This window comes from Larimichthys crocea, chromosome III, assembly GCF_000972845.2.
Source record: "Larimichthys crocea isolate SSNF chromosome III, L_crocea_2.0, whole genome shotgun sequence".
In the NCBI taxonomy this organism is placed as follows: domain Eukaryota; kingdom Metazoa; phylum Chordata; class Actinopteri; family Sciaenidae; genus Larimichthys; species Larimichthys crocea.
This window is the reverse complement of record NC_040013.1, coordinates 2,561,690-2,589,688: the sequence shown is the minus strand read 5'-3', so window position 1 is coordinate 2,589,688 and position 27,999 is coordinate 2,561,690. Positions and strand designations below refer to the sequence as shown.

The window sequence follows — 27,999 nt, the reverse complement described above, 5'->3', positions numbered from 1 at the left end:
GTTTAACTGCAAGAGGCCGAGTGCTGTTACCTTGCTGTGTTGGGTGCAGCGTCGCTTTTAGCTTCACTGGACGATTCCCGGGACGGCTGGCGAACATCTCCCATCCGATACCACATAAACATGTTGTTTATCTCCCTGTGTAAAGATGAAGAAGACACACAGAGAGTTTTAAACGGCCGGGCTAGTAATCCCTCATGCAAATCAAAAAGTATGGTGATTGACGGAAGACACGAAATATCATGAATTCATTTATTTCCGGTGTCAAACATCTCACCCTATGCAGGTGTAGTTAACAAGCTGGTACTTGGACTTGGTAGTGATCTGGATGTCATGCACAGCCGTCACGGCAGCCGCGCGAGGGCTGGTTTTCACACAGAGCCTCCTCTTCCTCATGGCAGTTTCCTCTGATGAGTCAGGTACACATGAGGGTGTCAGACAGGAATTGGCGTCTGCGTATCCAATTCTGTCATCTCTGAGTTTCAAGCTTACAAAAAGAAAAAAATCTACGGACATATTGAACCTCGAGGAGAAATATATATTCACAAATCCCACTTATGCTGCGCTATTTAGTCATTACCGGCCTCGGAATAAGAGATGAGCTAATATCGGTATGTGGGTGACTTGCTGCACTCAAAGGGAAATGAGTGGACGGAGGAAAGCCACAAAATCCGCGCGCGTTATTATCATTTTTATCATTTTAGTAGGTGAAATGACAGAAGCAAGTGAATCCTCCATCAGCTTTAGTGCACAACGGGGATTTAAACTGGATATTCCAGATAGAAACTCATACATAATGTCACATGTATACATTAAACATGGGTTCACATAAAGTAATAAAACATTAAATTACAACATAGCCAAACAAAACATAATCTCTTTTCTTCTTTCTGGCAAAAAAAAAAAAAAAAAAAAGCATTGCCATGCTTTCCTATATTGCATCTGTGCCTCGCTCATTTATTTCCCCTGCAACACTAGAAAGTGCAGTGTAAATGCAATGATAATAAAAATAATAAACAAGCTGTCCTCACTCCCCACACCAAAATATTATTACATTTCCAAGGCATGGATAGTGAGGGGGAAATACATAGCACTCAAAAAGCACTAAAGCATTGGGGAATGCATTTCATTAATATTAGATAACCCCCATCCACTCGTCCTCTCCCCAAATAAATACATAAATAAATAAGCCCCTCATAAAGAAAAGCACAGCTCCAGCTGAGATAAACAATGACTCATGATTCTTCTTCTCTTGTACCTCCAGGGCAAAATGTTTATTTTATTCCCACAGTCTGCCATAAATTAAGCTAACCTGCACCCATAAAACATTCACTATCTCGAGCAAAGCTGCCCCTGAGGACCTCGGCATAAGCTGGTCGGAGAGCGAGGAAAGAAAAAAAAAAAACAAGGAGAGGGTGGAGGAGAGGTGGGGGAGCGAGCTCGAGCTCCGTATTGACTGTTTACTTACTTGTGTCCATTGTTTGTTCCACAGGTGTGAAGCCCTCCGGCAACGCTTCCTTAACGTCCATCACCTTCATGTCCACGACGACGTCGAGCCCCTGAAAAGACAGAGGGCGCAGGCGGGCGGCAGATTTAAAGTCATGTATGCAAATTCAACAACAGAGAGCTAGAAAAAGAACAGGTTAGTGTGTTTTTTTTTGTTTTTTTGGAGGAGTCAGGAAGGAAAATGTAGAGATAATAAGAGTCAATGATTTACTAAAAGCTCAGGAAGTCTCTAAAGAGAAGGGTTGACAAAATAGCTGAAGTAATTACTCTCTAATAGCTTTTTTTTTTTTTTTCCCCAACGAGAGAACGCATCTGTGAACTTGTAATCATTCTCAACCTTTTTGGCGAGGAGCTTGCAGGATGATGGGAGACAGAGTAGGCAGTCTAATCAACAGAATGGGACTGGTTAAAAACAATCAGGGGCTGTGTAGTTGACATTTTCAAGCATGACTCTCTTCCCTGCCTCCCATTACATTTTCATTTTTTGCCATAATAAATTGCAATAATACACAGCGGCGGTGGAGAGTGGGGCGAGCCAGGCGTGACTTGATGCGTCCGAAAAAGGCTGGATTTCACTGCTACTGTTGCCCGACAGTCATTACCATTAGAGACATTTTTTATTCATAGTTTTTATACTGACTTAAGGAGGAATATGGATGAATGTTATTACTATGCATGGAACCTTTTTTAGTGTTTCCCCCCCTTTTTTTTTTTTGCTGGAGAGATTTCTTCCATCAGGGCCTGACAAAAGGGGCTTTCTACCTCCAACCTAGAGTATGATAAATCACAAACTATTTACTTCCCCCCACGTAATTCAGGGGCTAATTTTACAGAATCTGTTTTTGTCATAGACAATTACAGCGGGAGCTCCATTGACTGGCAGACAAAATAGCCTTTGTTGATGGCTCTGTCATGTTTTATTTGTGTCAAAATCTTTAAAACAATGTGGACACACATTTTAAGATAATATACAGGAACTAGGGGAAGGCGATTTGTATGCTATATACTGAACTGAGGAGCAGATTGAGCTCGACTTACCTGGCTTTTAGAGGACGTACTGTAAGAAATAAATAAAAATAAAGATCACATGATTAAGTCCTAAAATTGAGCTGATGCAGAATAATAATAAAAAAATGCAGGTTTTGTTTACAATACTGTCTGCGTTATCTACCTGCAGCCCATGGAGGCAAATTAATAGACAGCCAATAGCAAAGCTGTGTGAGCTGAGGTCGAGACAGGTTGATAATCCTGGAGATGTAAGCAGGTGTATTTATGGCCACACACAGCAGCTGACAGCCATGCAACAACACATCAGCTGTAGGCTGCAGGCGGGAGAGACGAGTCCAAAAATGACCCAACAGCATTATGAGAAACACTCAAAGATCATTTCAGCACACAGAGGAGTCGACGCTGCTCAAATTGGCTGCTCTATATATAGCACGGCCATACTGAAAAGTGCTTTTTGTGGAGTAATTTTCTTACATAAAAAGCTGGATTTTTAGCAGATTGAGAATTGTGTGTGCATCAGCTTTAAAGAATCACTGGTTGGTAACCAGTTTCTCTACAGGGACGCTGTTGATTGAATAAATTGGAATAGTTAAAATACAGCTCATTGTTGTTTCATGAATAAACATAAATAATATCCTCAGGAGGACGTACAACACGAAAAATATCTCGCCGAGGTATTATTCATCTGGAATATGCATGCAAATGCATTATATGTAAAAGTTCAAAACTGCACTGCCAACGCTGGGTCCTTTTTTAAAAAAACGGGACTTTCACTGATCAAAGTGCAAAGTGCATAACGATATTCAGGCGGCAGAAGAGTGAGCTAATAGCCGCCGGCAAATGTTATTAAAAATAAAAAAAAAAGAGAGAAAGGTGCTGCAGATGAGCGCAGAACGCACAGGGAGAAGTTTACATTCTGCACTTACAGTTTTTCTGGTGAAACAGAGGTAGCGAGTGACCTTGGATTTGAATAAGCCGTCCTTCCACAGGTCGGCGTCAGAGCCATCTGTTGTTTGTGCAACCTACGTGAAAAAAAAAAAAAGATGAGAAAAAAAAACAAGGAGAGAAAAAAAAACATGCAGGAGGTGGGATAAAGTTAATGTATGTATGCCATGAGCGTGTTGCTTTTGCCTCTTCCCTTGCATACTAGCCTTAATTAACGCTTGCCAACACTAGCACTCCATCTCATTAGTGCTCTGCGTGGGTAAAGGAGTCTTAGCCTCCAAAAAGGTGGCTAAAAATATCATCCCTTGGGACCGGGCTGATTAAAGATGCCCTGACAAGGATCTGCTCTAATAAGGAAACCAAACTTCAGTGTGCTTCTGTGGGAAAGCAGGGATTATTTTTGGGGGGGGAGTAAATGTGGAATATATCTTTTGTTTAAAATTTTCATCCCCTGAGCAAGACACAGGTAAACTAAAATCACCGCACGTGCACCTTAAATACTGCTGCTGCACTACCCTCCATGTGGATTGTTCCATTATTTAATGAGACAAGTCTTCTAAGCATGAATTACAGAGGATTTAAAGCGATTTCATGTGTATGCCTAAGACATCCAAAGACCTAAGCGGCTTGTCCTTGTACAATGGGCTCATTCAGAGTTGTAAATGATCAGCGGCGTCAGTAAAAATAATAGATTGCATCATATTGACAGCATGTGGGCACCACAAGTCAAGCTCAAGGTCCAACACTGCATTGCTATGTAAATGTAGGTGTGCAGGGCAGAATGATAAAGCAAAATATAACCCCGCAGACTGCATCGCCGAGACTCTTCCATCGTTCCGGCGAATATGCTCGGCTGAGGCGTCATGTTCCATTGGCCATCATGTGAGAATCACCTAAATAACTGCCAGAGTTATTTTCTAAAGGGATCCTTTACAAAGAAGAGTCAATCTAATGAGGTTCATTCAAATGAAGAAGTCATAGATCTCTGCACCCACCCACACACATTACCCCCTTGACAATAATGATGAATGACCTCGGTGACTGGGTGGGGGGAAACATGGCATGGGGAGATTCATGAAAAACCACCACTGACTAGATGGGATGAGAGCGGAGACTAGACTGGGGAACAGAGATAGATAGCGGGATGAGAGAGAGAGAAAGAGCGGAGCATGAGCGGAGAGAGAGGGATTGCGGGGCGTCTCCAACAGCAGTTCCATGAAAGGTCCCAGAAGGAGCCTATACATCACCAGCCTCCCTCTTCCTTACAAGACAACCCGTCTTGGCCACTTTTTCCAGGTCAGTAGCCAGCGCATCCTGTCAGCGTAAACAAAGGGCTCGCTTTGTGAAACCCAAAGTCAAGTTGAGGAGTAACGAGGGCACGGTCCTCCGAGGAGGCACCTCAGGCATCATCCTGCCACAGCCGCCGGCAGCAAGGATGCGACGCAGCTTGAATGTGAAACGCCAACTGCTGAGCCACAGCACAGGAGGCATGTGTAAAGTTGCAATGGCTCCTCTCTAATACTTTCAAGTCTGCCACTGCACGGCTCCATCATTACACAGACATCAATAAGGAGAATGCCACACGTCTGATAAGACACGTCACGTCTCTGATATTGAAATACGGCTGTATCATTTGATTTAAAAACGCGATGACAGATTCAACTGCCACTTCCTAAAATTGAAAGCGTGCAGTGATCTAAAAAGCCCACCTGTGAAACAAGACTTTAGGGGGTGCTGAATACTGCTATAAAGGATCTCTGGAGACAGACACCACCAGCAAGTTACTATGAAGCACTGGGAGGCGAAGCTGTGAATAAAAAGATATGAAAGGCACACAATCAAAAATCTCTGGGGAGCGAAAGCAGGTGGAGAAGACATGAACAAACTAGTCCCTTCAAGAACGAACAGAAGAAATGAAAATAGAGACTGAAATATTTAATAAAAGAGACAAACTGAACACTGAATATGTATTAAGTAACAGCAGCAGCAGTTACTGTTGAAGAATATCAGATTTTCAGTTATAGTTTGACATTTTGAGATAATTTGTTGAGATTTAGATGATCTGTGCACAAAGACGTAAGAGCCGGGGGTGATTAGCTTAGCTCACATGTTGTATCTCTTTGTGCGTGGTTTAAGAGGGACTGACGTGCTGTAACTAGAGTTGCCACCTTCAATGTGGAAACATAAGGGACACCTTGCCAGCAGACCCATGAATCAAGCAGGGGGTCTGGACGTACTCCCCCATGAGACTTTGAGTGTCAGACACTTCTTTTCCTGCATTCAGGGGATTTATTTATTTATATTTATTCATGCACATATCTCTGTCCTCTGCTGCTCTTAACACGAATGCAAAGGAAACAGAGACTCACTAAAAAATAAGGCGCAGTCGCATCAATTAGGATTAAAAGATCAAATCATAGAGACTCACACTGCTCAGATGTGTTAGTCCCCTGCCGAATGTTCCTCACAGGTTGGACAGTCCACCATGGGAGACAGAGAATACTCATTAATCATTCATTGCCATCGACAGGACTGACCCGCTCGTGTTATATCTGCCATTCAGACGTGTATATTTGGACAGCTTTTTCTACAGGTGGAGGGATCCGCCAACATTTAAGTGAGTCTCCGTAACCACGGCGAAGATGACGTTGAGTGACGGACGGCTCGCCTGTCATTCCAGGTGTCATTGTCTTCCTCAAACTCTGATTCTATACTGCCTCTCATATCATTCAGAGAATGTGAAAACGTATGGATTAGAGTACGGTGTGCACAAAAATATGGGACACACTGTGCATTTTATTTTTCAATACAGGATGATCCCATCTCGACAAAAAAAACATCCATAGACATATTTTTGAGTTTAAAAAGCAGCTATCAGGTAAAACCGAGGCACCCTGGATAATCATAAGCTAGAACTAGACGTACATTTCAGTAATGACTTGATGAGTGTAACGTGTCAAACGCTCAGGTGAATTTGAAATACACGCGTATCCCCCTCTGCAACCCGAGCGTGCATGAGTCTGCTCGCGGTGTTTGATGTCGGGTGGCTGCTTCAGAAAAAGATCCCAGTGGAACAGCGTTTGATCTGGGCCCGTGCTCTCCTGTGTTGGAACAACCTGCTCAGGTTCAGAGATGTGAGTGCACAGTATCAGAGAGCAAAAGAGTTAATCAGCCCTTTGATCTGCCGTATAAAAAGTACGGTAAGTATGGTAAGCAGTCGGCATTAAGGAGGAATTCCAAAAGAAGTCGAGTATGAAAGAAATTAAATCAATACGGCGTAACATCCTGAGACTTCCCCCCTCAGTGCTGCATTAGCACACTGATATTTTTGTTTGTTTTTCAAGCGTGCAGATGAAAGACCACATGGTGATGCTCAAAAGATGTTCTTGAAGACGGGACAAATGCATCTGCAATAGAGCTTCAGAGTGTGAGAGGCCTTGAGTCTTCTCTCGGAGGGTAATGTGTGTACTTGACTTTTTTTTTTTTATTCATAGGAATCATTTTTGATATTTTATTACCTTGAAGGGAAAGAAAGAAAGACAAACAACACAGACTGAAACATATCAGTAAAAATCAGAGGAGTGAAGACTTCAAGCTATCTGCAGTAACCCTGTTCTACAAACACAGCGTGCTATAACGTCAGCGTGCTTTAACAATGATTATTTTCAACTAATGCATCGCGTATTTTTCAGATTTGTCACGATTATTTCTACTAAAATAGAACAAAGCAGAAAGATGCATCACGTTTTATCACAGTGTAGCACCTAATACCAATTATTACTGATTTTTTAATTGATTAAATATCTTACAGATTCATTATTAATATGCTCCACTGACATGAAGTGGAGGTTTCTGTGTAATATCACTGATTTGTACTGATTTAACATCCTACATGTGAATTATTATCGATATCGTCGCCTCTTCTTCTTCATAAATGATTCTCCTGGCCTGTGCGCATCATTAACAGGTGAAAGTATTCAAAGAGCGAGACCTGATCTGTACTCCTCCACTCACCTCTAGTCTGATGACAACCGCAGCGTTTCTTCGCATTTTTGTATTTTATCACACGAATGCATGAATACGTCTTTGTGTCCATTTGGGTTTGATTTGCTTGGAGGTTGGTAGGCTAACATAAAGACACACGTATATTTATGAGCATATTTGCCATGATATGACAGCGCTGCCTCACCGATAGTCGTGCAACGATACATGCAACCCTCCCTCCCAACTTTCCCAGTACAGTACTAACTGTGACCCAAACAACTATTGTTGAATGCTATATTTATGCAGACATTTTAACCTGAACGTTTTGGCGTTCTAGTCAGCTCAGCCCGGTTAGTCAAACACAAACTGTTTAACTAACTAGTGTCACTGCTCTACTGGTTAGTTCTGAGTGCAAATGGACAAAGGTCAGTGTCAAAGTGCATGCTGACATTTATTCAACTGCTTTTCTGTGGAAACACCTCAATTCATTCATGACAGCATCACCCGAATGTGTTGATTAGCAGAAGGAGTCTCCAGCAGCCTCTCACCACACATTCAGACCAAAGCAGTAACTGATGTTACAGGAGGGTTTGCAGATATACGACCAGACTCAGTCTGGAGAATACAAAATGTGAGCTCTGCTGCATTGCTTCTGGAATTACAATATGCCAGTACTGCTACAGTAAGAATGTTTTTTTTTCAAAATAAAAGACACAAACAAATGTTTTCTACATTTTTGTTTTTGTTTCCCTGCACCAACAAAAACAACAACACCGAACACGACCCTGAAACCGAACCATGAATTTTGTGTACTGTGGCACCCCAAGCCAACATTTGCTAATTAACACAAGCACAATGTAACAGCTGAGGCTGATGGGAATCTCATTTTGTTTTTGCTGGTAATAATATTCATTCATTGGGATTCATCATTCATCCCGTGGGCACGATGGATATCTGTACCAAATTTCAAGAGAACTCTGGATTCATTTAGCATAAAGTTATCGAGATATTCACATTACAGTCTGGACCAGAGTGATAGAGCGACCGATACGCTGAGCAACATCGACAGCCCTCGATCCACGCCGATGGCACGGCTGAAAAAACAAGTTTCTTCGGATGTCTTAAACTATTTCCAAATTTCAAACCGCTGGTGTCCTGCCTGTGGGTTAACAAAGAGTATTTACAATGTACTGAGCTGATGCTACAGGGAGAACCCGGCGTCATTACCAGCCACCGACTTGCTTTTAGCTACAGAACATGCACAGTGTTTGCACATCAACTGAAATGTATTGGCGCACCGGAGCAGCAGAGGAGGAAGTCTGATGGGGGCTTCTCTCTGTTTGTCACTGCCGTGTGGTGCGTGTGCAGTTCCCCTGCCAGTGGCTCCGCTCTGATGCCAACCCACCATCATCTGCCAGAGATTAAAACAAGCTGGGTGTGGAGGGTGGAGCAGGAAGAGATAGAAACTAAGGGGGGGGGATCAGGGAGGGTTTGAGGGCGTAGGGTGAAGACAAGAACAAGAAGAAGTCTGAATAGGAAGAGAGAGAGAGGAAGAGAGATCTGCCCCTGAGCTGGTTTTGTGCTGAATTCAACTCTTTTCTTTGTTAACCCTCTCCAACTCCTTCACAACCACGAGAAGTTCAGCCGTGCACTACATCCGATTATTGTTGAAGCTGCTGTTCTACCGAGAGAAAATGGGGTTAAACTTAAATGACTCTAGTGGGCATCAACCAAACATCATTAAACCTTTGCCTCTGGTGTGTCTGTGATACTGGTGGTAACCAATAACAGTGTCAGGAAGGGAATCTCTCCTAATCATCAAAGTAAACTTTATGAATAAGTCATCTAACAGCTCTGACAAAAACACACTGGAAGGCTGCCAACACGGCTCAAAGTTATGCTACACAATCACTTACAACAATTCCCAACAGCAGAGAGCGAGAACAAAAAAAAACACACCAAAATAACAGGATTAGATTTCAGAGGAGACTTTCAAATCAATCCCATTTAGGCTATGTAGACATTTTAAAGTCTCACAAGAGTAAATAAATTATAATTCCTCTTATTTTTAGATTTACTTTTAAATTTGGATCTTACAATAAAAGGAGATAAAGATTAAATCCCACGTCTTGCAACGCTGGTGAGACTTCAGAAGCACTTTGTCCACCCGATTTGGTCATTTTTCTGCTTCTAAATATGTAAAGATGCTACATAGGTTACGATCGTATGTCTGCACAGAGTGTTTTATTTTGAAAATGGACCAGATTCCCTATCCTGTTTTTGCGTATGACTTCTGGCCAGTTCGAGCTGCTCGGTGCAGATTTACGCAAACTGCACGCAGCGTCCGTCAAGAATAGAACAGCTGCGAGTGGAGAGACACTTCTGAGACACTCCTGAAACTGTTTGGGTTTGAAACATTGACTAGAACAGCTGCGATTAGCCCCGGCAGCCACGGCGCACACAGAACGCATCGCTCCCGTGTCTGTCAGATGTTAGAGTTCAAAACGAATACTCACAACATAGTAGCCGTCAGGGGCTTTGTTGAGTGAAGTGACTACTCCGACTGCAGAGATGGGGTCTGTGGGCAGCTGGGTGCTCACTTCAGACATGTCGAAGCTGCTTTAGAAAAACACAAGAGCCTCATCACAACACTGAAAACATACTGAAATAATTCATGTGTTGTGCCATTTAATGCAATACTAGTGCATTTAAACACACCAGAGCTTTGAGACGGCATCGCAGTTAAACGTGTGATTATCTTAAATCTAAAAAACTTTGACTAAATGCACAACATGCAGAGCATCAGGGTCATTACACGGAGAAGCGACGGGGTTTTTCTTGGCTAAGACGACCACATTATTGACTTCTTGATGAGGCTTATTAGGATCTAGAAGAATAAGTGGCCACCTAATCCAGGATCAAATGACAAGTGAGACCAACGACAAAACAGCCTTTGGAGACCACCCAATGACTTCACCAAATCACAAATTAGACGGAGTGATCACATATTTTCAAGGAAGTCCCAATCAATTGCTATCTATTCCTGTCTAAGGGAATTTTTCCCTAATGGGTATGCAAGCCTTTTACAGGGTAAGTGGCTTTGCAATGGTTCCCTTACGCAATTTTATTAGATTAGGTTTAAAGCATTCTTGTACTAACTGACAAAGTTGCTGCATTCAATCTTGATGTTTACCAAATCTATTGCAATTAAGCTGATCAAATTAGGGGATTTAGTCCAGAAACAGCTGTCTCTTTAACAAATGTTGGAGAGCTGTACTTATTCAAATGAAACAGGATGGCAAATTAGCTAATAGAATGAAGGATCTCTTTGTAACATTCATTTGTTCAAAATGAGCTTTGTTTTCCAGCACAACATTAAGGCTCAGAGAGCAAAGGAAAATCCATCCAAACTTATTTCCAGCTCCAGACGAGGAAAACGCCACCGTGGACTCTTACCTGCTACGGAAACATGAATAGTGTGTCCGTGATATTCAAGACTGGGTTCATTGTAACTACAGTAAACATCACGTTTCATTTCAGTTGTTCTATACAGTAATTATTGTTATTATTGTGAGCAAGCGTCAACTCAGTGCTGAAAAACTGGAATAAATGCAAAGCCTGAGGGAGGCAACATGTCACGAGGGAGTACTGGATATACACCTTGCCACAATATGTATCATATCATATCATATCATATCATATCAGTTAGATAGCTAACATCTGCATATATATAATATACATATATGCACATGCAACTAATGCTCATGCATCCATTAATGCAGGATGTATCATAATTTGATGTTGCTCACCACAAACAAATAATCAAATTACTATGACTTTATATAATTAAATGTTAGATATGATTTTCCATGATAAAGTAACTGATAAGTCACATTAGATGGTAAAATAAAGGTTTGTTCACAGTATCTGTTCCTCATTTGAAATCAAACTGCTGTCAGATGCAAACATAATAAACTTTTAACTGCTGCTACTGTACCAGGACTGATACTTCTGTGCCAACACACACATATATATATACACAGTACGTAACATGATACTTCTCAATATTTCTGTGCAGACTTCTCACTTTACTCTTGCACACAATCCTAAATTTTCATACATTTACATAGTCTGGCGTATCTTATCTTTATAGTATGTTCATGTTTATTCATACAGTGATACCTCTTCAATACCTTTTACACAATATCGTACTTACACAGTTCATTTATACATATTTTATTTCTATCTTAACTTTTAATTGAACTTTATCTTATTTTATCTTCCATGTGTAGCGCTGCTGTTGCATCTCATGCTCTCCATGCTGAGCCTGTGTTAACCTACACAGATAAATAAACCTGCACTCAAACATCAGTTACTGCATGAAGTGACTGAAAAGTAATCCCTTAAAGTCACAGTAACTTTTCTTATTTCTTAGTGGAGAGCAACAGGAGTTCATGTTCCATCCTTCATTAATGAGTGGAGTATATAATTAAACAGCTGATGTGTTATTATTATTCATCCTCACCTGTTCTCTGCATCTTTCAAACATAATATTTCATTATCTGTTGATTTAAAAATGTTTGCAAAGCTTCCTGGAACAGAAAACTTCCGTCACTACAAGTGACGTAACATAACCACAGACATCCACGTGCGCACTCCACCTGTACCTGTGTGTCCTTTAAAACGTTTGTCTGTGTCACCTGTACCCGCCACATATATACATTATTACCAATAATGAATCTGTGTGTGCACTCTGAATAAATGTCGTCGAGTTTGTGTTTACCTGGCTCAAACGTCGCGTGCGTGCAGTCACCTGTCCAACTTCGGACTTTGCCTCGCGCAAAGTACTTCCGGTACGACTGAAAAGAAATGATTAACCAAAAGTGATACCTGCACGAGCATGATGGAAATATTATCTCATACTGTATACTCTCCTTCATTGTCTAAATAAATACACACATTTAAAAATAAATAAACTAAAATATTATTATTTAGTCACTGGGTAAGCTACGGAAGCCTCAAGTGGAACACCACATTTCAAACATTTATTTCCCTCTTTTCTAATAATAATAATTAATAATTACTGAATTTATTTGAATTTGAATCATTTCATCCCGACATAACAGGATCATTTTCTTGTAATCTTAAGATATGACAAAACTTTGTTTTCCTGAGTTACGAACACAATTCATACAAGATCTCGAGAAAACAAAAAGGAAACGTTGAATCATTGGAGGAAACATCAGTGGAGCCATGTCAGAGGAGCAGGAGTAAATCAGTCAGCCGGTCACAGCCATCGGTTACAATCAGGTCAGGCATGACGTCACGTGTGATCCCGAGAAAATGATTCCAATATTTCAGGATAACAACATTTGTTATTTTGAGATATTGACCTAAATAACTCGAATTAAACTAAGAGAAAACAGAGGAAAATAAATAAAAAATTATATGTATGAATGCATGATCGCTTAGGGCTTCCGTAGTAATCCTCCCTTTTTGGAAAGTATTTTTGGAAACTTCATCATTTATGCTCGGCGATCACAAGTTGCTGATAAAATTCACAAGACGCTGCCGAGTCAGTGAGTGCAGCACAGAAGAATTCTTGACGTTTAATTCAACAGATGATCTTATGAAAGCATCATTACAGAGCTATATGAATGCTAAATGTGCCAATTTACTTTGTCAGTGTGAGTCGTGTGTACACAGAAAATAAAGGCCCGAGCTAACAATGCCACACTGACTCGTGGGTGTATTTCTTTGCAATAACTTTTGAGATCCAATTTGGCCACGGTAACTAAATTAAGGTTGTGCTTCACTAAACGACTATCATTACATGGATGCATCTACGGGTCACGCCTTCTGACAGTTGGTTGTCTCTCTAATCATCACATGTCATTACTGTAATCAGATAAAAGTAAGATAAAGAGCAATGTATTAGCTTAGTGGTAACATTAGGACGTACGTCTCCCAGAGCACCAAACTTGAAAGCCTCTTTGTAGACTGTCCAAAACACCAAGGGGCGACAGATGCCTTCCCATCAGCCGGTTTATTATTTCTACCCCCATCATACCAATCAAATGAATTATTGCATTGCCCAACTATTATCCTAATTTATTCAAATCAAAGACTTGTTGCTCTGTTTCATGACACGGTGCCATATGCCGGCATGGTGTCTTCATTGGGGCCACAAACCGTGAAATGTATTTATGGGTTTACATGGCTGCGCATGATGTGATCAGTTTTCTCTCCCTCCCGTTGTTTTCTCCTTTCTTTTACATTTTTATAACATTTCTATAATTAGAGAGGAGACATTCAGTGGAAAACTGCCACCGCTTATGACCAGCAACTTTCACCACCTCCACACTCGCTGTTGATGTTAATTGAAGTGGCAAAAATCTTTCCCGTGTTTGCTGACAAGTGTTTGGGTTAGTTTCTAATTTTAATTTTTTTGGAAACTTTCAGCAAGCTAACATGGTGCTGTCTGCTTTCACAACCTGTGTATCTATTCTGATTTTAGATTTAAATGCATGAGACCAGCTGCAGCAGTAGCTCACGTTGACGTTATGCCATGATTTCCTTTTGCAAAACCACTTTCTGCTTCTCCTTAGTACATTTAAAGCAGCCTTATGTAGCTTTTCTAGCTTCAAACAGCTTCCTTATCATTTTGATGTTACACTGACTTGTAATAGGGTGAATGGTGCCTTTGTTGTTCCCACTCTTTTCCATGTATGCCTCTTTCTGCAACCCTCTGTCTGTGCGGCCCTGTACTTACACCGCCAGCAAAGGAGCTTTGTGCCATTGGGAGGACGAGGTCTCAGGCCCGGGGTGAGGGAGGGAGGACCAGTGGGGAGCAGAGCTGGTGTCATGCCAGAACTGGAGCCAAGTTAGTGGGCAATGCAGCCTCTATGGACATGGCAGAGGCCAAGAGACCAGAGGGGATGTTGATGGAGGAAGCTGAGAGAGTAACCGAGCAAGAAGCTGTCCGACAAGGAAGTAAGAGCTTTAGTCAGCTGGGCTGACACCGCGCTGGGTTGGTCTATAAGTATGGACAGTATAATAACTTTAGGAATAGTGTATGAGGTACAAAGGTGGTGGAATCACACATCATCATCTGACCTCTGACCTCTGAACTAGTGACTCTACACCAACACTCAGAGCAGAGGACATGCAGGTCACAGATTAAAGATGTGCTCAGACATTTCCATGTGGAAAAGACCGGCTGGATTTGCATTTTGGTGTGTTTCCATGGCAACCTCTGGTCTTTAAAGACTTCTAAAAAAGTTCTTTAAAAGTCTGGCTCTCTTATCTGTGTTTCTATTTGTCACGAACATCTGCGATAGCTCATCAGGGCTCAGAGTTTCTACGTGCAGCCGACTGCATGTCATCAACAAAGTGATGGTGACGCCGCCAAACAGCCTTCAGATCATATGACTGCACACCGTGTCGTATACGCTCGCAGCTTTCTGCTTGTCCATATCAGTGACGATTAATTGTGGAAGAGAAATTAACATGGAGGATGAGGATTTTCTTTTTTACTTTGTCAGCTACTGCAACACCCCCCCCCCCCCACCCCCCCACATCTCATCATCAACACCACCCACCTCACACATGCACAATCCTACACATGCTTCCACATCAAGGTGTTGACAGCCCACTGAAACAGGCATGCTCATTTTATGTAGAATTTGTGGCAGCGCTGAAGTTGATAAGATAAAATCTCAGGTGTCAGTGGGGAAAAAAAAAATGTAAAAAAAAAACCAACACATGCTCCGACTGAGAAGAGGTACACCTGCTAAAGTAATGGTCTAATTATGGAATAGGTGATGAAACACTCGTCGAGAGTCTGGAGATATCAGCAACACATGCTAACTGTGAAAGCCATCAGCTATTACAGTGTTTTAATGTGCGGCACATCGCACGCTGAGGATTGTGTGCTAAGATGAATGATGGCTGTGACAGGTTTTTCTGTGGGGGAGCAGCCCGGTGTAGGATGCATGGCATTACAGCTGGCATTTTGAAAAGGTTCATTAAGACTGTGATTTCTTTGTTCACGCTTTGTTTCGTGTATACTTTATGACACGTCTCAGTTAAAGTCGACCCCCATAAGCACCGGATCGTCCTCTCATGTACAGAAATACCATACCCTGGTTATTCCCAACAATGTTGTAGTTGTGAGTGGTAATCAGCGGATGACAGAAGAGCCCTTGGTCCAAAATTATACCTTAGTGAACGACTTTGCACCCAAATGATAAAAAACAGCAAAGGTTTTCTTTTCATGTGTAAAGGTCATTCACCGTGTTTTGTAATTTGCTGACACTAGTCTAGGGACTGAAGATGGAGATTTTTGTGTTGCCACCTCGAGAGTAATAATATCCCTATCTCAACTTGGGAAATCTACTGCGCCCCAATGTCCCCGTCACCCGCATGAACCCATTATGGGCTGTGTAGAAATCTGCAGGTCTCATTTCATATATGACCCTTATCCACCGCCCCCTTCCTTCCTTCCTCCTCTCTTTTCTGTCTACACATAAAAAAATCCCCATGTCTCCTGAATAGTTTATAATAACAAGCTTTAAGAAGCCTACCCTCAGTGGCCCCCATAGGATACAGCCTTGCAAGGCTCCATAATATCATGCTTTTTTTCTAATTAAAGGTCAGTTTGGTCCAGTCTCGTTGTTGCCTTGGCTGAAAAATCTCCTGAAACGTGACGGCTTTGCCAAATATGATTTAATTTTCCATTTATGCCATCTGTTTTCTTGGCTAAAGCACTGAGTTGCACAGGTTGAAAATGCAGGAATCCTGTCCGATTCATTTTGTAATTCCTCACACTTGTAGTTAAAGATAAATCCTCCCTGTAGATATGGACATATATGTTGCATATGTGTGAGAGTCTGTGCCCTTAACTGAAGACGGTCAGTGTAGCTCAAGTAATTCCTTTGCTAGAATTTTATATACACTCATCTCTTACCAGCTTACACTTTATCGCTCAACTTATCATCAAACACACACCCATACACTCACACGCTTCCGTGCATGCACACCGTACACACACGCATGCATACACACATATACTTTCCTCCGTCTGGTGGGGAGTCTGGACTGCTCCGACTGACTGCGCCTCACTGCCCTTGTGCAGTGGTGTGCCAGTTGTGCCTTCCCCCATCGCTGTGAATGCCACCATCTGGTGTGCCACGTGGACATCATAATCTCCCCTTAATTACATTAGCAGTGCAATCAGTTACTGCATTACAAGGCCGGGCGAAGAGCTTTTAAATCTTGGAGGAAATCATAAATAATTGCACTAAGTACCCAGCGCCAGATGTGCGTGCCAACTTGGCTGGCATGAGATAAATAGTAACCTCAACAACGGTGTTCAATATCGACTCTGCAAACATTTTTGGGCAGTGTGAGCTCCCCTTGTCTCTCGCTCTCGTCCCCGTCCTCGTCCTTCCCCTTTGAATTCCTGCACCTTGTGTGTGAAAGCACACAGAGAGGTTGGGGTCTGTCGACTGTACAGTCAGCTACCTGTTGCAGCTGCAGTATTTTCCCGGGGTTGCAGTGTGACTGATGGCATCCGGGAAACAGTTTGTAACAAGGTGTTTCACAGCGTCACCATTCAGTCCATTACTACACCCTTCAGTCATTCTTCAGTCGTGTAATTAGATGTTTCTCGGGTATCTCGTGTCGGAGATTGAAACTCTTTATGGATTCTGAGTAGTTGGGTTAGGTGTGCGAGCGAGCGAGTGTGTGTGCACGATAACAAGACATTACACATTATGAGGCACCATCGCGTCTTTCTCCTTGGAGGGGATGTTGCGTTGTGTTGCATGGTACTTTTCACTCGTCTTCCTGTCATGTTCTCAGTTCCCAGGGCTGCTCATACTGACACACATCTCACTCAGTTCATTGCCAGCTCAGAGCAGCTCCCTCTTACCGACTGGCTAGACGGGGGCCACTATCCAGTGTAAACAAAGCAGAGGTCCCCAAAGTTTTGAACAGTAACTCCACTAAAAACGCTGAGTAGGAGGCATTAACAGACATTTTTTTATGTATTTGTGGCAGGAGAAGCACAGGTGGCACACTAATGAGCAGGGTAGCATGTTGAATAGCCCAGGCTAAACTCTAATGCATTCAGCATTGTCTGCTGAAAAAAGTCGAGTCAATAAAGACTTATACAAAAAAAAAAAGCTAATTTGCACCTAAGTTGGATCAATTATCGGTTTTGTCCTTTTGTCTTTAAGGTGATATTTATGTGACGATCTAAAAATATTAAAATAAAGCTGAAAGGACAGAAGTCCATGGCTTGAGCACTGCAATGCACTCATTCTTAGGATCACTGCCAAGAGTCTTTAGAAGCTCCACTATATTCAGAGCGGTGCTGCTCGGATCCTTCTGAGAGTGTGCAAACATCACCACATTTACAAACTTCCCCGGCTGCAGCTCGGCTCCGGTGTGTGGAGTTTAAAGATTCCTCTCATTACTATATCTGTCAGCTCGTTCAGGATTTAACTTCGTATCCCTCAGCGGTGTAATTCCTGTTCTGTTTACATAATTGTCATAAAGGAGTTCTCGAGAAAGAGATCATCGCTCTCACTGAAACTGTTACAGGTAAAAATAAAAACACTAAAAATGGACCCCGAGCCTCAAAGAGAATTGATTTAAACTTCTGAGGGATGAACGAGAACATGAGGAGTGATTTGTTTCTGAATGTTTCTCACCACAATGATCCTTGAGAGGAGTTAATTGTTTGCCTTGACTTTTCTTTTGTTCTCATCATTTGTTAAGATGATTACATTCAGAAAGTTTTAAGCCCATCCGAGTCTTGTTGAAATGTTTCAAAGGATTCATCTTTGTCTTCGCCTCAAATACAGTAACTACTCTGCTGTGAAAGCTCAGGTACGAATCATTTCTCCACGTTTCCTTGTGTGAAATGTGTCTGACATCGCTGCGTATTTCATGTCAGAGATGGACCCACACCATTGGAAACTCAAGTTTTCCTTTGAGCCTTCAGGACGGGGTGCAATCTTTATAATTTCCTATCCAATCTGCAAAACCCGTCTTTGGAGACTGTGAGATCTGCATGGGAGGGGGATGATCTGTTAGAGGGGGTCCACACAGCCTCAATCTGTGCTCAGCATGGGTCTCAGTTCAGGGTTGCTGCACCGCCTTCATTTCTCTAAAATTCAAATCTCTAAAATGTCCCCAGGAGGTAGACTCTACCTGTGACAGAGTATCAGATGCCTCTCAATGTCCTAATCTGTCCACTTATTGGAAAGAGATGGACAGACAAATGGAGACGCTCATGAACAATCTCATGATCCGTTATTTAACCCCATAGTCAATACTTCTAATTGAATTGAATGATGCAGGTTCTTGTTCTCGATCCGTGCTCATGAAGTGGTCGAATATTTACAACAGGATTGCCCCCCGACGCTTGTGATCCACATTTGTGGGTTCAAAGCATCACTTACAGTCAGAGGCATCCCCGATATACTTCTCTCACTGTGTAAATAAGATATGAATTCACAAAAAGGCGCCTTGACAATCTATCTCCCGGCTGGAGATATTGATATTAACATGTACGGTGCCCATTTCAATTTGATCACAATCTGGCCTTCAAAGTGCTCCTTAAACGAACGGGGCGTCTTTCCAAACTAAACAACGTGAGGATAAAAACACAGCCGAGTGAAGAAAGAGAATTACAGATATTGACTAAATACGTCTTATCATTTATCATAATTTCTCCATCCACTTTGTCACGGCTTCAGCATTTAAGGAAGATAGATGATACAAGATGTTGTCCTCTCTTTCATACTTTCCGTGCTCTGGGAAGTGTGTCCAATATGGACTTACTTTGCCTCTTTGCAATTCAGTTGGCATGCGTTTGTCACTATCTAGACATGCCGTGCATTTCTTCTGCATGTTGTTCCACTCGCCGTGTTGCGGGACAGCTGGTATTTGGACCTTTAACCTATATGATAAAGGATGCATTTCGTGAGCGGTAATATATCTTACTAATAACAAATATTTAGAGGGCAGCATGTCAAATTACTACACGGGTGTTTTAGTTGAGTAAGCGGTTGATATATGTTATTCAGGGAGTTTTTTGAAGGCGCCACAATGTCAGTGTAGTGTCATTAAGAAGCAAGGCTTTTGAAAAGGTGTGGCATTTGCGATTCTGCGTCCCAGTGGGCTTTATGCTGAGGTGGTCGGCCCCGGCAAGGGCGACCATTAATATCTGCGAGGGGATATTCCCATGGTGAGGTGACTGGTTGGAGAAGGTCCTGCTCCAGCGCAGACACCTACAACATGAAAGTTAAAAAAAAAGTGCTGAGCGTGAGCTCGGCTTAGTGGAAGCCATCTGCTCCCCTGCTAACTAATGCAAAAATATCCACGCTGGACAAATCTCCAGGAGGGATGTGATCTATAATTTTTTTTCTGCCCCCCTCCCCTTTTCTTTCTCACAAGAAGAAGAAGAAGCTCCATCTAAAACGAATCAAATCGCACATATCAGAAGGACGTCAGAACAACACAGGCAACACAAAGAGTTATTAGTTTAATAAGATGTAGTGTTGGTGCTCCAGCTATCACAACAGTTTCTTTATTTCTTGCACTTGATACAGTGATCTTCACATCTATTATACACGCAGGACTTTGTCACTCAGCTCTCTTTTGTGTTTTGGATGTGTTGTTTGCCCTGGTGTGGTGATTTAGAGGGAACATTTTATCAGAGCTAGCCAAGCAAGCCCGGTCCACCAGGGGAGCCAGGCATTTTATAAGGGTATAAATAATCAATGACACTGCATCTGTAATGGCCTGTAATGCAGTTTGTTAACTCCTCCGCCTCACCCCACCACCGCCGCCGCCTCCTCCACCCCCGCCCCGCAAGCCAGAATGCGCGTTTGTTGCTCAAACAATAGAAACGGATTGCACACGGCTAATTGACAAGGCAGGGGGAATCTCTCTTTAGCCGTCTCTCTGTGTTACTGCCCATGACTTCTCCTCATGCCGGGCAACCAGATACCCTTTTTTGTTCAGTTTCCCTCCATGAATGCTTTCTGTTTATAGCGTAGATGGAAAACGAAGTGATTGAATCCATATTAAATAATAACTTACAGTCAGATTGGGTCCATCTGATCTCTCTCGTGTCGTTTCAGCTGTTGTTGATCTTAAATGAACTTTTATTGATCAATTAAACGACAAAACCCACAAAGGGATTAAAACTTTCTGCCGCAAAAGTTGAATTTTCTGACCTGAAACACCATAAAACTTCACATGTACACATTTTTTTTTTAACAGTCGTGGTTAATAAATGAAAGTTTAAAAAGAGCAGCACAGTTAATATTTGCCAATGCCGCTTCCATCCATCCATGTCTCATATTTCAAGAGAAGAAGAAGAAAAAAACCATCAAAACACCAACACCGCCGCCCCCCTCCCTGCACGCACACACCCACAGCCGAACATGATACATATTTTGAGCCCCCCCCCTCCTCCTCCAATCGCACCCGTGAGCCTCTGATTTCCATTATTATTAATATCTGCCTGTTTAATTTTCAGCTCTGTCATAATGTGTCGACCTAAACTACAAGAGACAATCCCTTATTGATTACTTTCCCAGCAGCCCCGGCGCATGCCCCAGCTGATCACGCCTCTCATGCACAGACATCTCATGCATTTCAGATAATAAGCTGCTGCTCCGGAGTTGAAACAAATTGGATGTGCAGTCAGTCACTGTCCAAGTGAATCATGTTGCAGTCTGTCAGTGGACTAGGCTTGGATTATCATCTTACCCATGCAAGGCAAAAAAAAAAAAAAAAAAAACGCCATGAGCACCTGCCATGATGGCAGGGCGGTATATGCGAGCATGACTCCTACAATGTTGCAGAGATGTATATTAGGACTAATGATCAGACCCAATGTTGTTCTCATATGCACGAACCTGAAAGCACCGTTAACACTTTCTCTGATGAAAGAACTTCGGCATATTTGACATCTGTACCATTTGTGCATGTCGTGATAAAAAAAGAAATTCTCCCTCATCAAATGTCGCAGAGACAGACTGTCTTATGAAAATCTATTTTTGAGTGATTCGAATTGCTTTTTTTTACTTTATTTTGACAAAGCTCGAAGCCTCAGACAAACACGATTCCCTTCATCCTTCACCGTAGATATGCGCTTTAGGGTACTGTAACAGCAAAGTATTGGTTTTTAGCATCATAGCTGATGGCATTTAGAAAAGTTCCCATGAGAAACATTTGACAAGATGTGAATGAACCAAGTCATTAGTCCACAGGATCGATGAGGGGATGAGGCCTTATTAGAAGCAGACTTTTGTTTACATGACAATTTAATACAATGCTGGAAAATCTTGACACACCACCAGAAGGATCATCTATGAAATTTCTTGTTTATGCGCCATACTTTCTGACCTACCTGTCAACAGCTATCTCTATAGCATGACAGCGCTTGTGAACTTACAATGGTAGATGCTAGAAACACCATGCTCCATGCACATGTTATACTGTACATGGACAAGGCATACTGTGCCAAAAATATATATATATATTTCCAACAGCAAACAATGCCGCCATTGTATTTACTTGCTTTGGATTCTGTAACAGGAAGAAAATAAAGCATCCTGTCACCCCGGACCTGGCTCCGTTTCAAATTTAGTGCACTTTCACGTAAAAAAAATCAAAAAGGGAAGTTTTTTGGAGTTGCACGGGAAGACATGATTAATAATACATCAGGATTATAGAGCACAGACTGTGCTGCACTGACTTTAATAAGTCCATGGAGGGAAAACAAACCCAGACTATGAAAACAACCACACTCACTGCCTGAAAAAAACAAAAAAAACATCTGCATTTAAAGTCCAATAAATCTGCATTTCTTTCTCACCGCCACCCTCAGCGTTAGCGTAGCTGGTGCTACGTGATTAAGAAAAACACCTAAATGTAAATGATAGCTATCATATTTGATCACATGTCTCACCAAATATCACAAACTATATGAAATAATGGTTTTATTTGGGAGGTACACCTGAGCTACTGAGGTTTGCTGCAAAAACCCTGAGAAGTAGAATAATTGGCACCCTAGTGTAAGGCTCCCTCTGTTTGGTGCCAGCTGTTTAAAATATGGATGATATTGTTTTCATTGCTGGGCTTTTATTGAGTTCTACTTGGGCCGTGCAGTATAATCCTCTGACTCTGACCTTTTCTGGCATGTGGGAAAAGTAAATAAACAAGGCACTGATGTATTCCCTCCGTTACCAGAGAAGCCGAGCAGCAGCAGCAGCTTTTCAGTTGATCATATTCAGGTGTCTGGATTCAGAAAGCTGTCTGTGGGCGCCTAAGCCAGAGTGGCGAGATGCCTCTTTCCGTGGAACAGACAGGGAATAATGGATGATGAGGAAGGAAGAGAAAAATTTATTGACAAGTGTGATCGCTGTACAGCATCTGCTCTCTATTGGCATTTTTCCCCCTGCCAGCAAAAACCAGAAGCTGTTGACCATGAGATGTTTTAGTCTGAGCATGCTTTGAAAGCGCCAGCTCCTCGCGGAGGTCGCAATAAAAATACAGGAAAAAGCAGACGTGTTAAAGTGTTATTTAAAAACACATCTTCGATACGGACTGAAGTGAATTATACTCGTACATTTGTGAAGAGAACAAGACGTTTCCGGCAAACAGCCCAGATCTGGCACAAGTTGTCTGAAGCAGTAAAGCCTCAGATATGACATGTCCTGCACAGCTGCTATACACTACGTGGATATCACACTAATCCCAGTCTCATTGCATTATTCCACTCATGGCCGTCCATTGTTAACTCTTGCATAAATACATAGATAAGGAAATGATTCAATTTAAGTCAAGTCTTTCTCGTTCTACACTGTCGCCTTAAATCATGCATAAATGTGATAATTACCCACACTAGGCCAAAAGGGCCCATCACTGCCACTTGAAATCCAATAAACGCCACGACCTGATCACTATAATTGACCATCTATCAGGGTCATTGAGGAGTCCAATGTTGTTAACCGCCGCTTATAATTCCTCTTGATCATTGCTAATTACAGAAAGTGGGAGAAACCAATATTCCAGACACCCAGAGAGCAGCTGCCAACCATTTCAGAGAGTGTTTGAAAGATGACACGCATGATTTAAGTTACACAAACTTAAAAGTCCCCAAACGAGCAATCACCTTCCTAATGTAACTGTTGGGCTCCGATATGAACTTCATCTTTTCAGCCAAAGTTTGAATAGTTTTGGTTACTGCTGGTTTCTGTGTTTTTATTTGAGCTCCTCTGGCACCAGTTACTACCAAGCAAACACTGCCAGTCATATCTGAGCAAACCACACCCACGAGGAGACGTGCTGAGTGTTTCCACCGCCTCGCGTTGTGAAGATCGTGATGGAGCGAGCCACAGCTTATTTGTTAGATTATTTTTTCTCTGCTCTTTGCAGGATGCAACAAGTTAACATATTATTTGTGGCTGTGTGAGATTAATAACTGTAAAATAACAGTGGCGTATGAATGGTGAATGTAGATTCCATTGCTCTTTAATAGTTTTGTAATTTTGTTGAGAAAGCTAGAATTATCAACATGTTATGTTTTCATAATAATAAGCCAACAGCAAAGTTAAAACGTGACCTACACCTCCATGGACTGTTTGCATTATATGCTCAGGTTCAAGCATACAGCTGTTGGCACATTACATACGTGTCCAAGACGAAGAAGGCCGAGTCAGGATCAGTTTGAATCCTTTCAAATCCTGAAATTCTCTCCATCTGTTGAATGTATCTCTTTTAGCTTTTTCTTCGGTCAGTTATTTGCTTTTTTTGTCCCGGTAACAGCCATAACCACAAATATAAGATACATAAAAATATAATATTCTAAAGAGAAATCTCCTCCAGCTCCCTATGTGTCTGACTTCACAGGGAATCTGACCCACTGACCGGCTGAATAACCAAATAGAAATATCTAATATTCTCACATTAGAGGTATTAAATGTTTAATAACAAACTTTTTTACACTAATAAACTTTGTTGCTTATATAGTTTATTAGTTTAGCATACTGTTCTCTGGCTCTTTAAAGAGTATTTCTTTGTTAGAGCTCACCTGTGTCTGCACCAGTCTGCTTGAAAATATTTGATTGAATTTGCTTTACTTTCAATTTTCGGCGTTAAATGAGAGAAGGAGCCACACATGTGTTATGTTGTAACGTAGTTAACTTGCTGTTATAGTTTAAAGCGTGTTAAATAAGAAATGCTTTTGATTCACTCAGGGGAGATTGGCCGTCTGGTCGTGAATTTCATTTATCCCCCGGCACGTTTTGTGAAAATCAGGAACACTTAGAAGTCAGTTTTTATACAGATGTCACGTATGTGAACGACCTCTAATGACATTTTAAATAAGCCTAAATATGCACATACAATAAAAGCATATTGCTACCTTTTTAACAGTTCACATTTCAAAACGCACCCCATTCCTTCCAGCATTCGTACCGCGCCGCTCACTGGGGCAACAAGTCATCGAGAAAATGTACAATTTATTGAAATTTTATGGAAAGACCCTTACCCCCTTTCACCACCGCACAATTACGTAAAAGCCATCCAGCCCTTGAGTAACCCTTTTTATAGTAATTCATTTATGACTCTGGTCACAGAGGGGATGCTTCTCCTGCCGCAAACACCCTAAAACATGTGTGGATGGCATGAGGATGAAATCCACAATGCACCCGAAGGGCACAGCTTTCATCAAGACATTCCTGTTTTTTTTTCTTTCTCCTCCCCTCCTTCATAAGCACATCATAAAATATTTCATTCCGCTTTTACAATCGACTTGTTTCATTACGAAGTTGTACATTTTATTCCCACGAATAGGAATGACACAAGCAAGGCTCGTTTGGGTATGTCAAAATGCTTTCTCCCCTCCGTGATAGAAAACATGCCGCGCTGGCTCGGGTTTAGAAAGAGAGAGAGGGGGGCGGGGGGTCGCATTAGAAGATGGACAAACTTAAAAGAGGCAGGAGAAACGACGCTGCAGACAGAGGAATAAAAGCAGAATGATAGAAAGAGACTGAGTGAGTGGTCGGCTATAATCTCTCCTGAGATGAGTATGATGATTGCACCCACATTGCACTGCAGAGCTAAAAACCCTTGGAGGCTTTTGGAATGTGAAAACCTACTTCTTCTCTCTTTATAGTACAACACTTAGGCAGCGTACCACTTCTCTTTTTTTTTTTTTTTTCCTACCCTGAACATTGCTCACATCGCTGTTCCCTGAAGCTTGAAAGCACAACATTTCTCAGCCAGCAACTCCCACTGGGACTAAAGCCCAGAGATGGAAATGCAAAGGATATGTTTTATTGGACAGTTGCAGACAAATAAATCTAAATATGTATTTTGGTCATGTTTGTGTGCCGACTGCGTCCTGAGGGAGTTGAAATGATTATATGACATAAATAACAACGCAGTAGCATGATATTAGGTCACATGTTTACATACATGGACCTAAGGTCAGGCAGGAAAATAATTCAAACACTATTTCTCTTCTTTTGAAGTGAACATTGTTTTGGTGGCGTGCATACATGGTGCTAGGAGCCATGCAGTGTGCGGACTATTAATGAGAGATGGAACCATGCAGTCAGGTAAAATATACATACTTAAGTGGATAAAAGTCATAGCTGTGTTGAAGCCTGCCAGCGAGGCACAAATCAACCTGTCCGGCATGTGTGTGTGTGTGTTAGAGACAGAGGGAGGGAGGGGAGGGGGGGTCACCCTGGATGAAATGGTTTAGGCTCACTGATCTGCGTGAAGGAAAGTCAATGGGAGGTGTCAATGAGAGGGCAGGCGGGGACTCCTGCAATCACATGTCCTGTGATTGACACGGCCTAACCTAGGGGGCTGTGTGAGATGTCAGCAGAGTGCAGAGCCCTCTGATACGGCCTCGGCTGACGCCGTCGTCATAGGAGCGCGGTGAATTATGGACGGAGACTGTAAGGCTGCACGACCCCGACCTGCATCTCTTTTACCGAGCACTCGCACAGGGCGATCATAGGCTCTCATTTGAATCATGTGGGTTTGTTTTCATCTTCAGTTTTTCTCTTAATATTGTGAATTTTTTTAAAAAAAGGTTTCAAATAACTTTCATGGGAGTTTTATAGGGGCCATTTTCTTCTTCTCTCTGCTTTTAGATCACAAATCTCTCAACATGCCTGCATCAATGCTTGTTAGTATTGACATATCCACTCTGATTGATGATCCACTTCCTCCCACTTTTGTGAAGCTGATGGAAAATGTCATCTCAATTTCCGTTACACAGATTCTAAAATAATGCTCAACCAGGATCTCATTTTGTAAAGGAAAATTACCATAATTAAAGTGATTATTATCCTTTTAAGTCACGCTGGTTCAGCATTGGTTGGTGTTACGACCGTGGAAATATTCTATATGAATCATAATGTACAGATTTAGGTTATATTCTATATTCTAAGCTCTCTGCTAAAGATTATTTACCCAGGTTTTGAATCTTGTGCCTTAATAAAATACCAATAATTGCTTTCCCCTTTTTCTGCCTCCCAAGACTCCACTACAATAACAAAAGAATAAAAAAAACAACGCGCTCCATCTTCTCCAACTGTCTTTGAAGGTAGAGCAAACTTGGGAAATAAAAGTGGCGGCCTATGGCAAACTGCACTTCAGAGAATTCAGCCTCCCTTTTCTCCTCCTGCCACATGTGACAAGTGAGCCACGCGGCTCTGCAGAATTATATATCTGTGTGTCTAATTATTTCTTTTCAAGTCCATACAATAAAAGACTGCATGCTTTTTTTTCCTCTCTTGCCGGGGCTAGGACAGCAGGAGGAGTGCCCTCCAAAATATTCCCTCTCATGCCTCTGACACGCACATCTGTCTACACGTCAGCATAGCAACTTTCTAGACGTCTTTGGTTCTTAATGAAAGAGATCTCGGAGCTACAAATGCAGTCGGTGCTGTGATGACACATTTCAATTCCATCGTGCAAATAGAATCTCTCAGAGATTCTTTTAATCTTTATTATTCACTGTTTCATAGTTCAAACTACAGTGAAGACGTCAGACAATTGCCCTTCAAAACAAGGCGCACCGCACAGGCTCTATTGTAATCAAGGTGTGTTACACTTGTGCAGGAGAATGGGTGTCAGTGTAACAGCAGCAATGCTGAAATTCTTTGCATTAAATTTTTTTTTTTTACATTGTTTCAAAAGTTAAAATGTTGCATGTTGTTTTGTTGCGTGTTATTGAAGTGGACCATTTTCTTGCAAGTGGAAGATGGCTTTTGAGGAAATGCTTCTGCTGCAGTGCGGTCACAAGGGGGTAGCATTGACACAGTTGTATAAGCCCTTCAGCAGGCAGGCAGGCAGGCAGGCAGGCAGGCGGCAGCCCGGCAGCAGGACAAACTGCCTTTGATGTAATTGAGGTCTTAGACCTCTTAGAAAAGCATATATTGGTTTGTATGTGGAAATGTTCAAGGAACAATGGATTTCCATAAGTGGATGTAAAATCGTATTTGGAGCATC

General features: G+C 41.9%; 1 protein-coding gene across 1 annotated transcript in view; it reads right to left on the bottom strand.

The window, feature by feature from the left end:
• Nucleotides 1–12,019, bottom strand: part of mvb12bb (multivesicular body subunit 12Bb) — a 36,030-nt gene extending 24,011 nt beyond the window's left edge. The window contains exons 1-6 of the mRNA XM_027273072.1: nt 11,966–12,019; nt 9,957–10,056; nt 3,438–3,533; nt 1,466–1,556; nt 275–404; nt 31–135 (exon numbers count right to left, since the gene is read on the bottom strand). Of these exons, the coding sequence (XP_027128873.1) occupies nt 31–135; nt 275–404; nt 1,466–1,556; nt 3,438–3,533; nt 9,957–10,049 (515 nt within the window). The 5' untranslated portion in view covers nt 10,050–10,056; nt 11,966–12,019. The remainder of the gene's footprint in view (nt 1–30; nt 136–274; nt 405–1,465; nt 1,557–3,437; nt 3,534–9,956; nt 10,057–11,965) is intronic.
• Between the last annotated feature and the right edge of the window lie 15,980 nt (nt 12,020–27,999).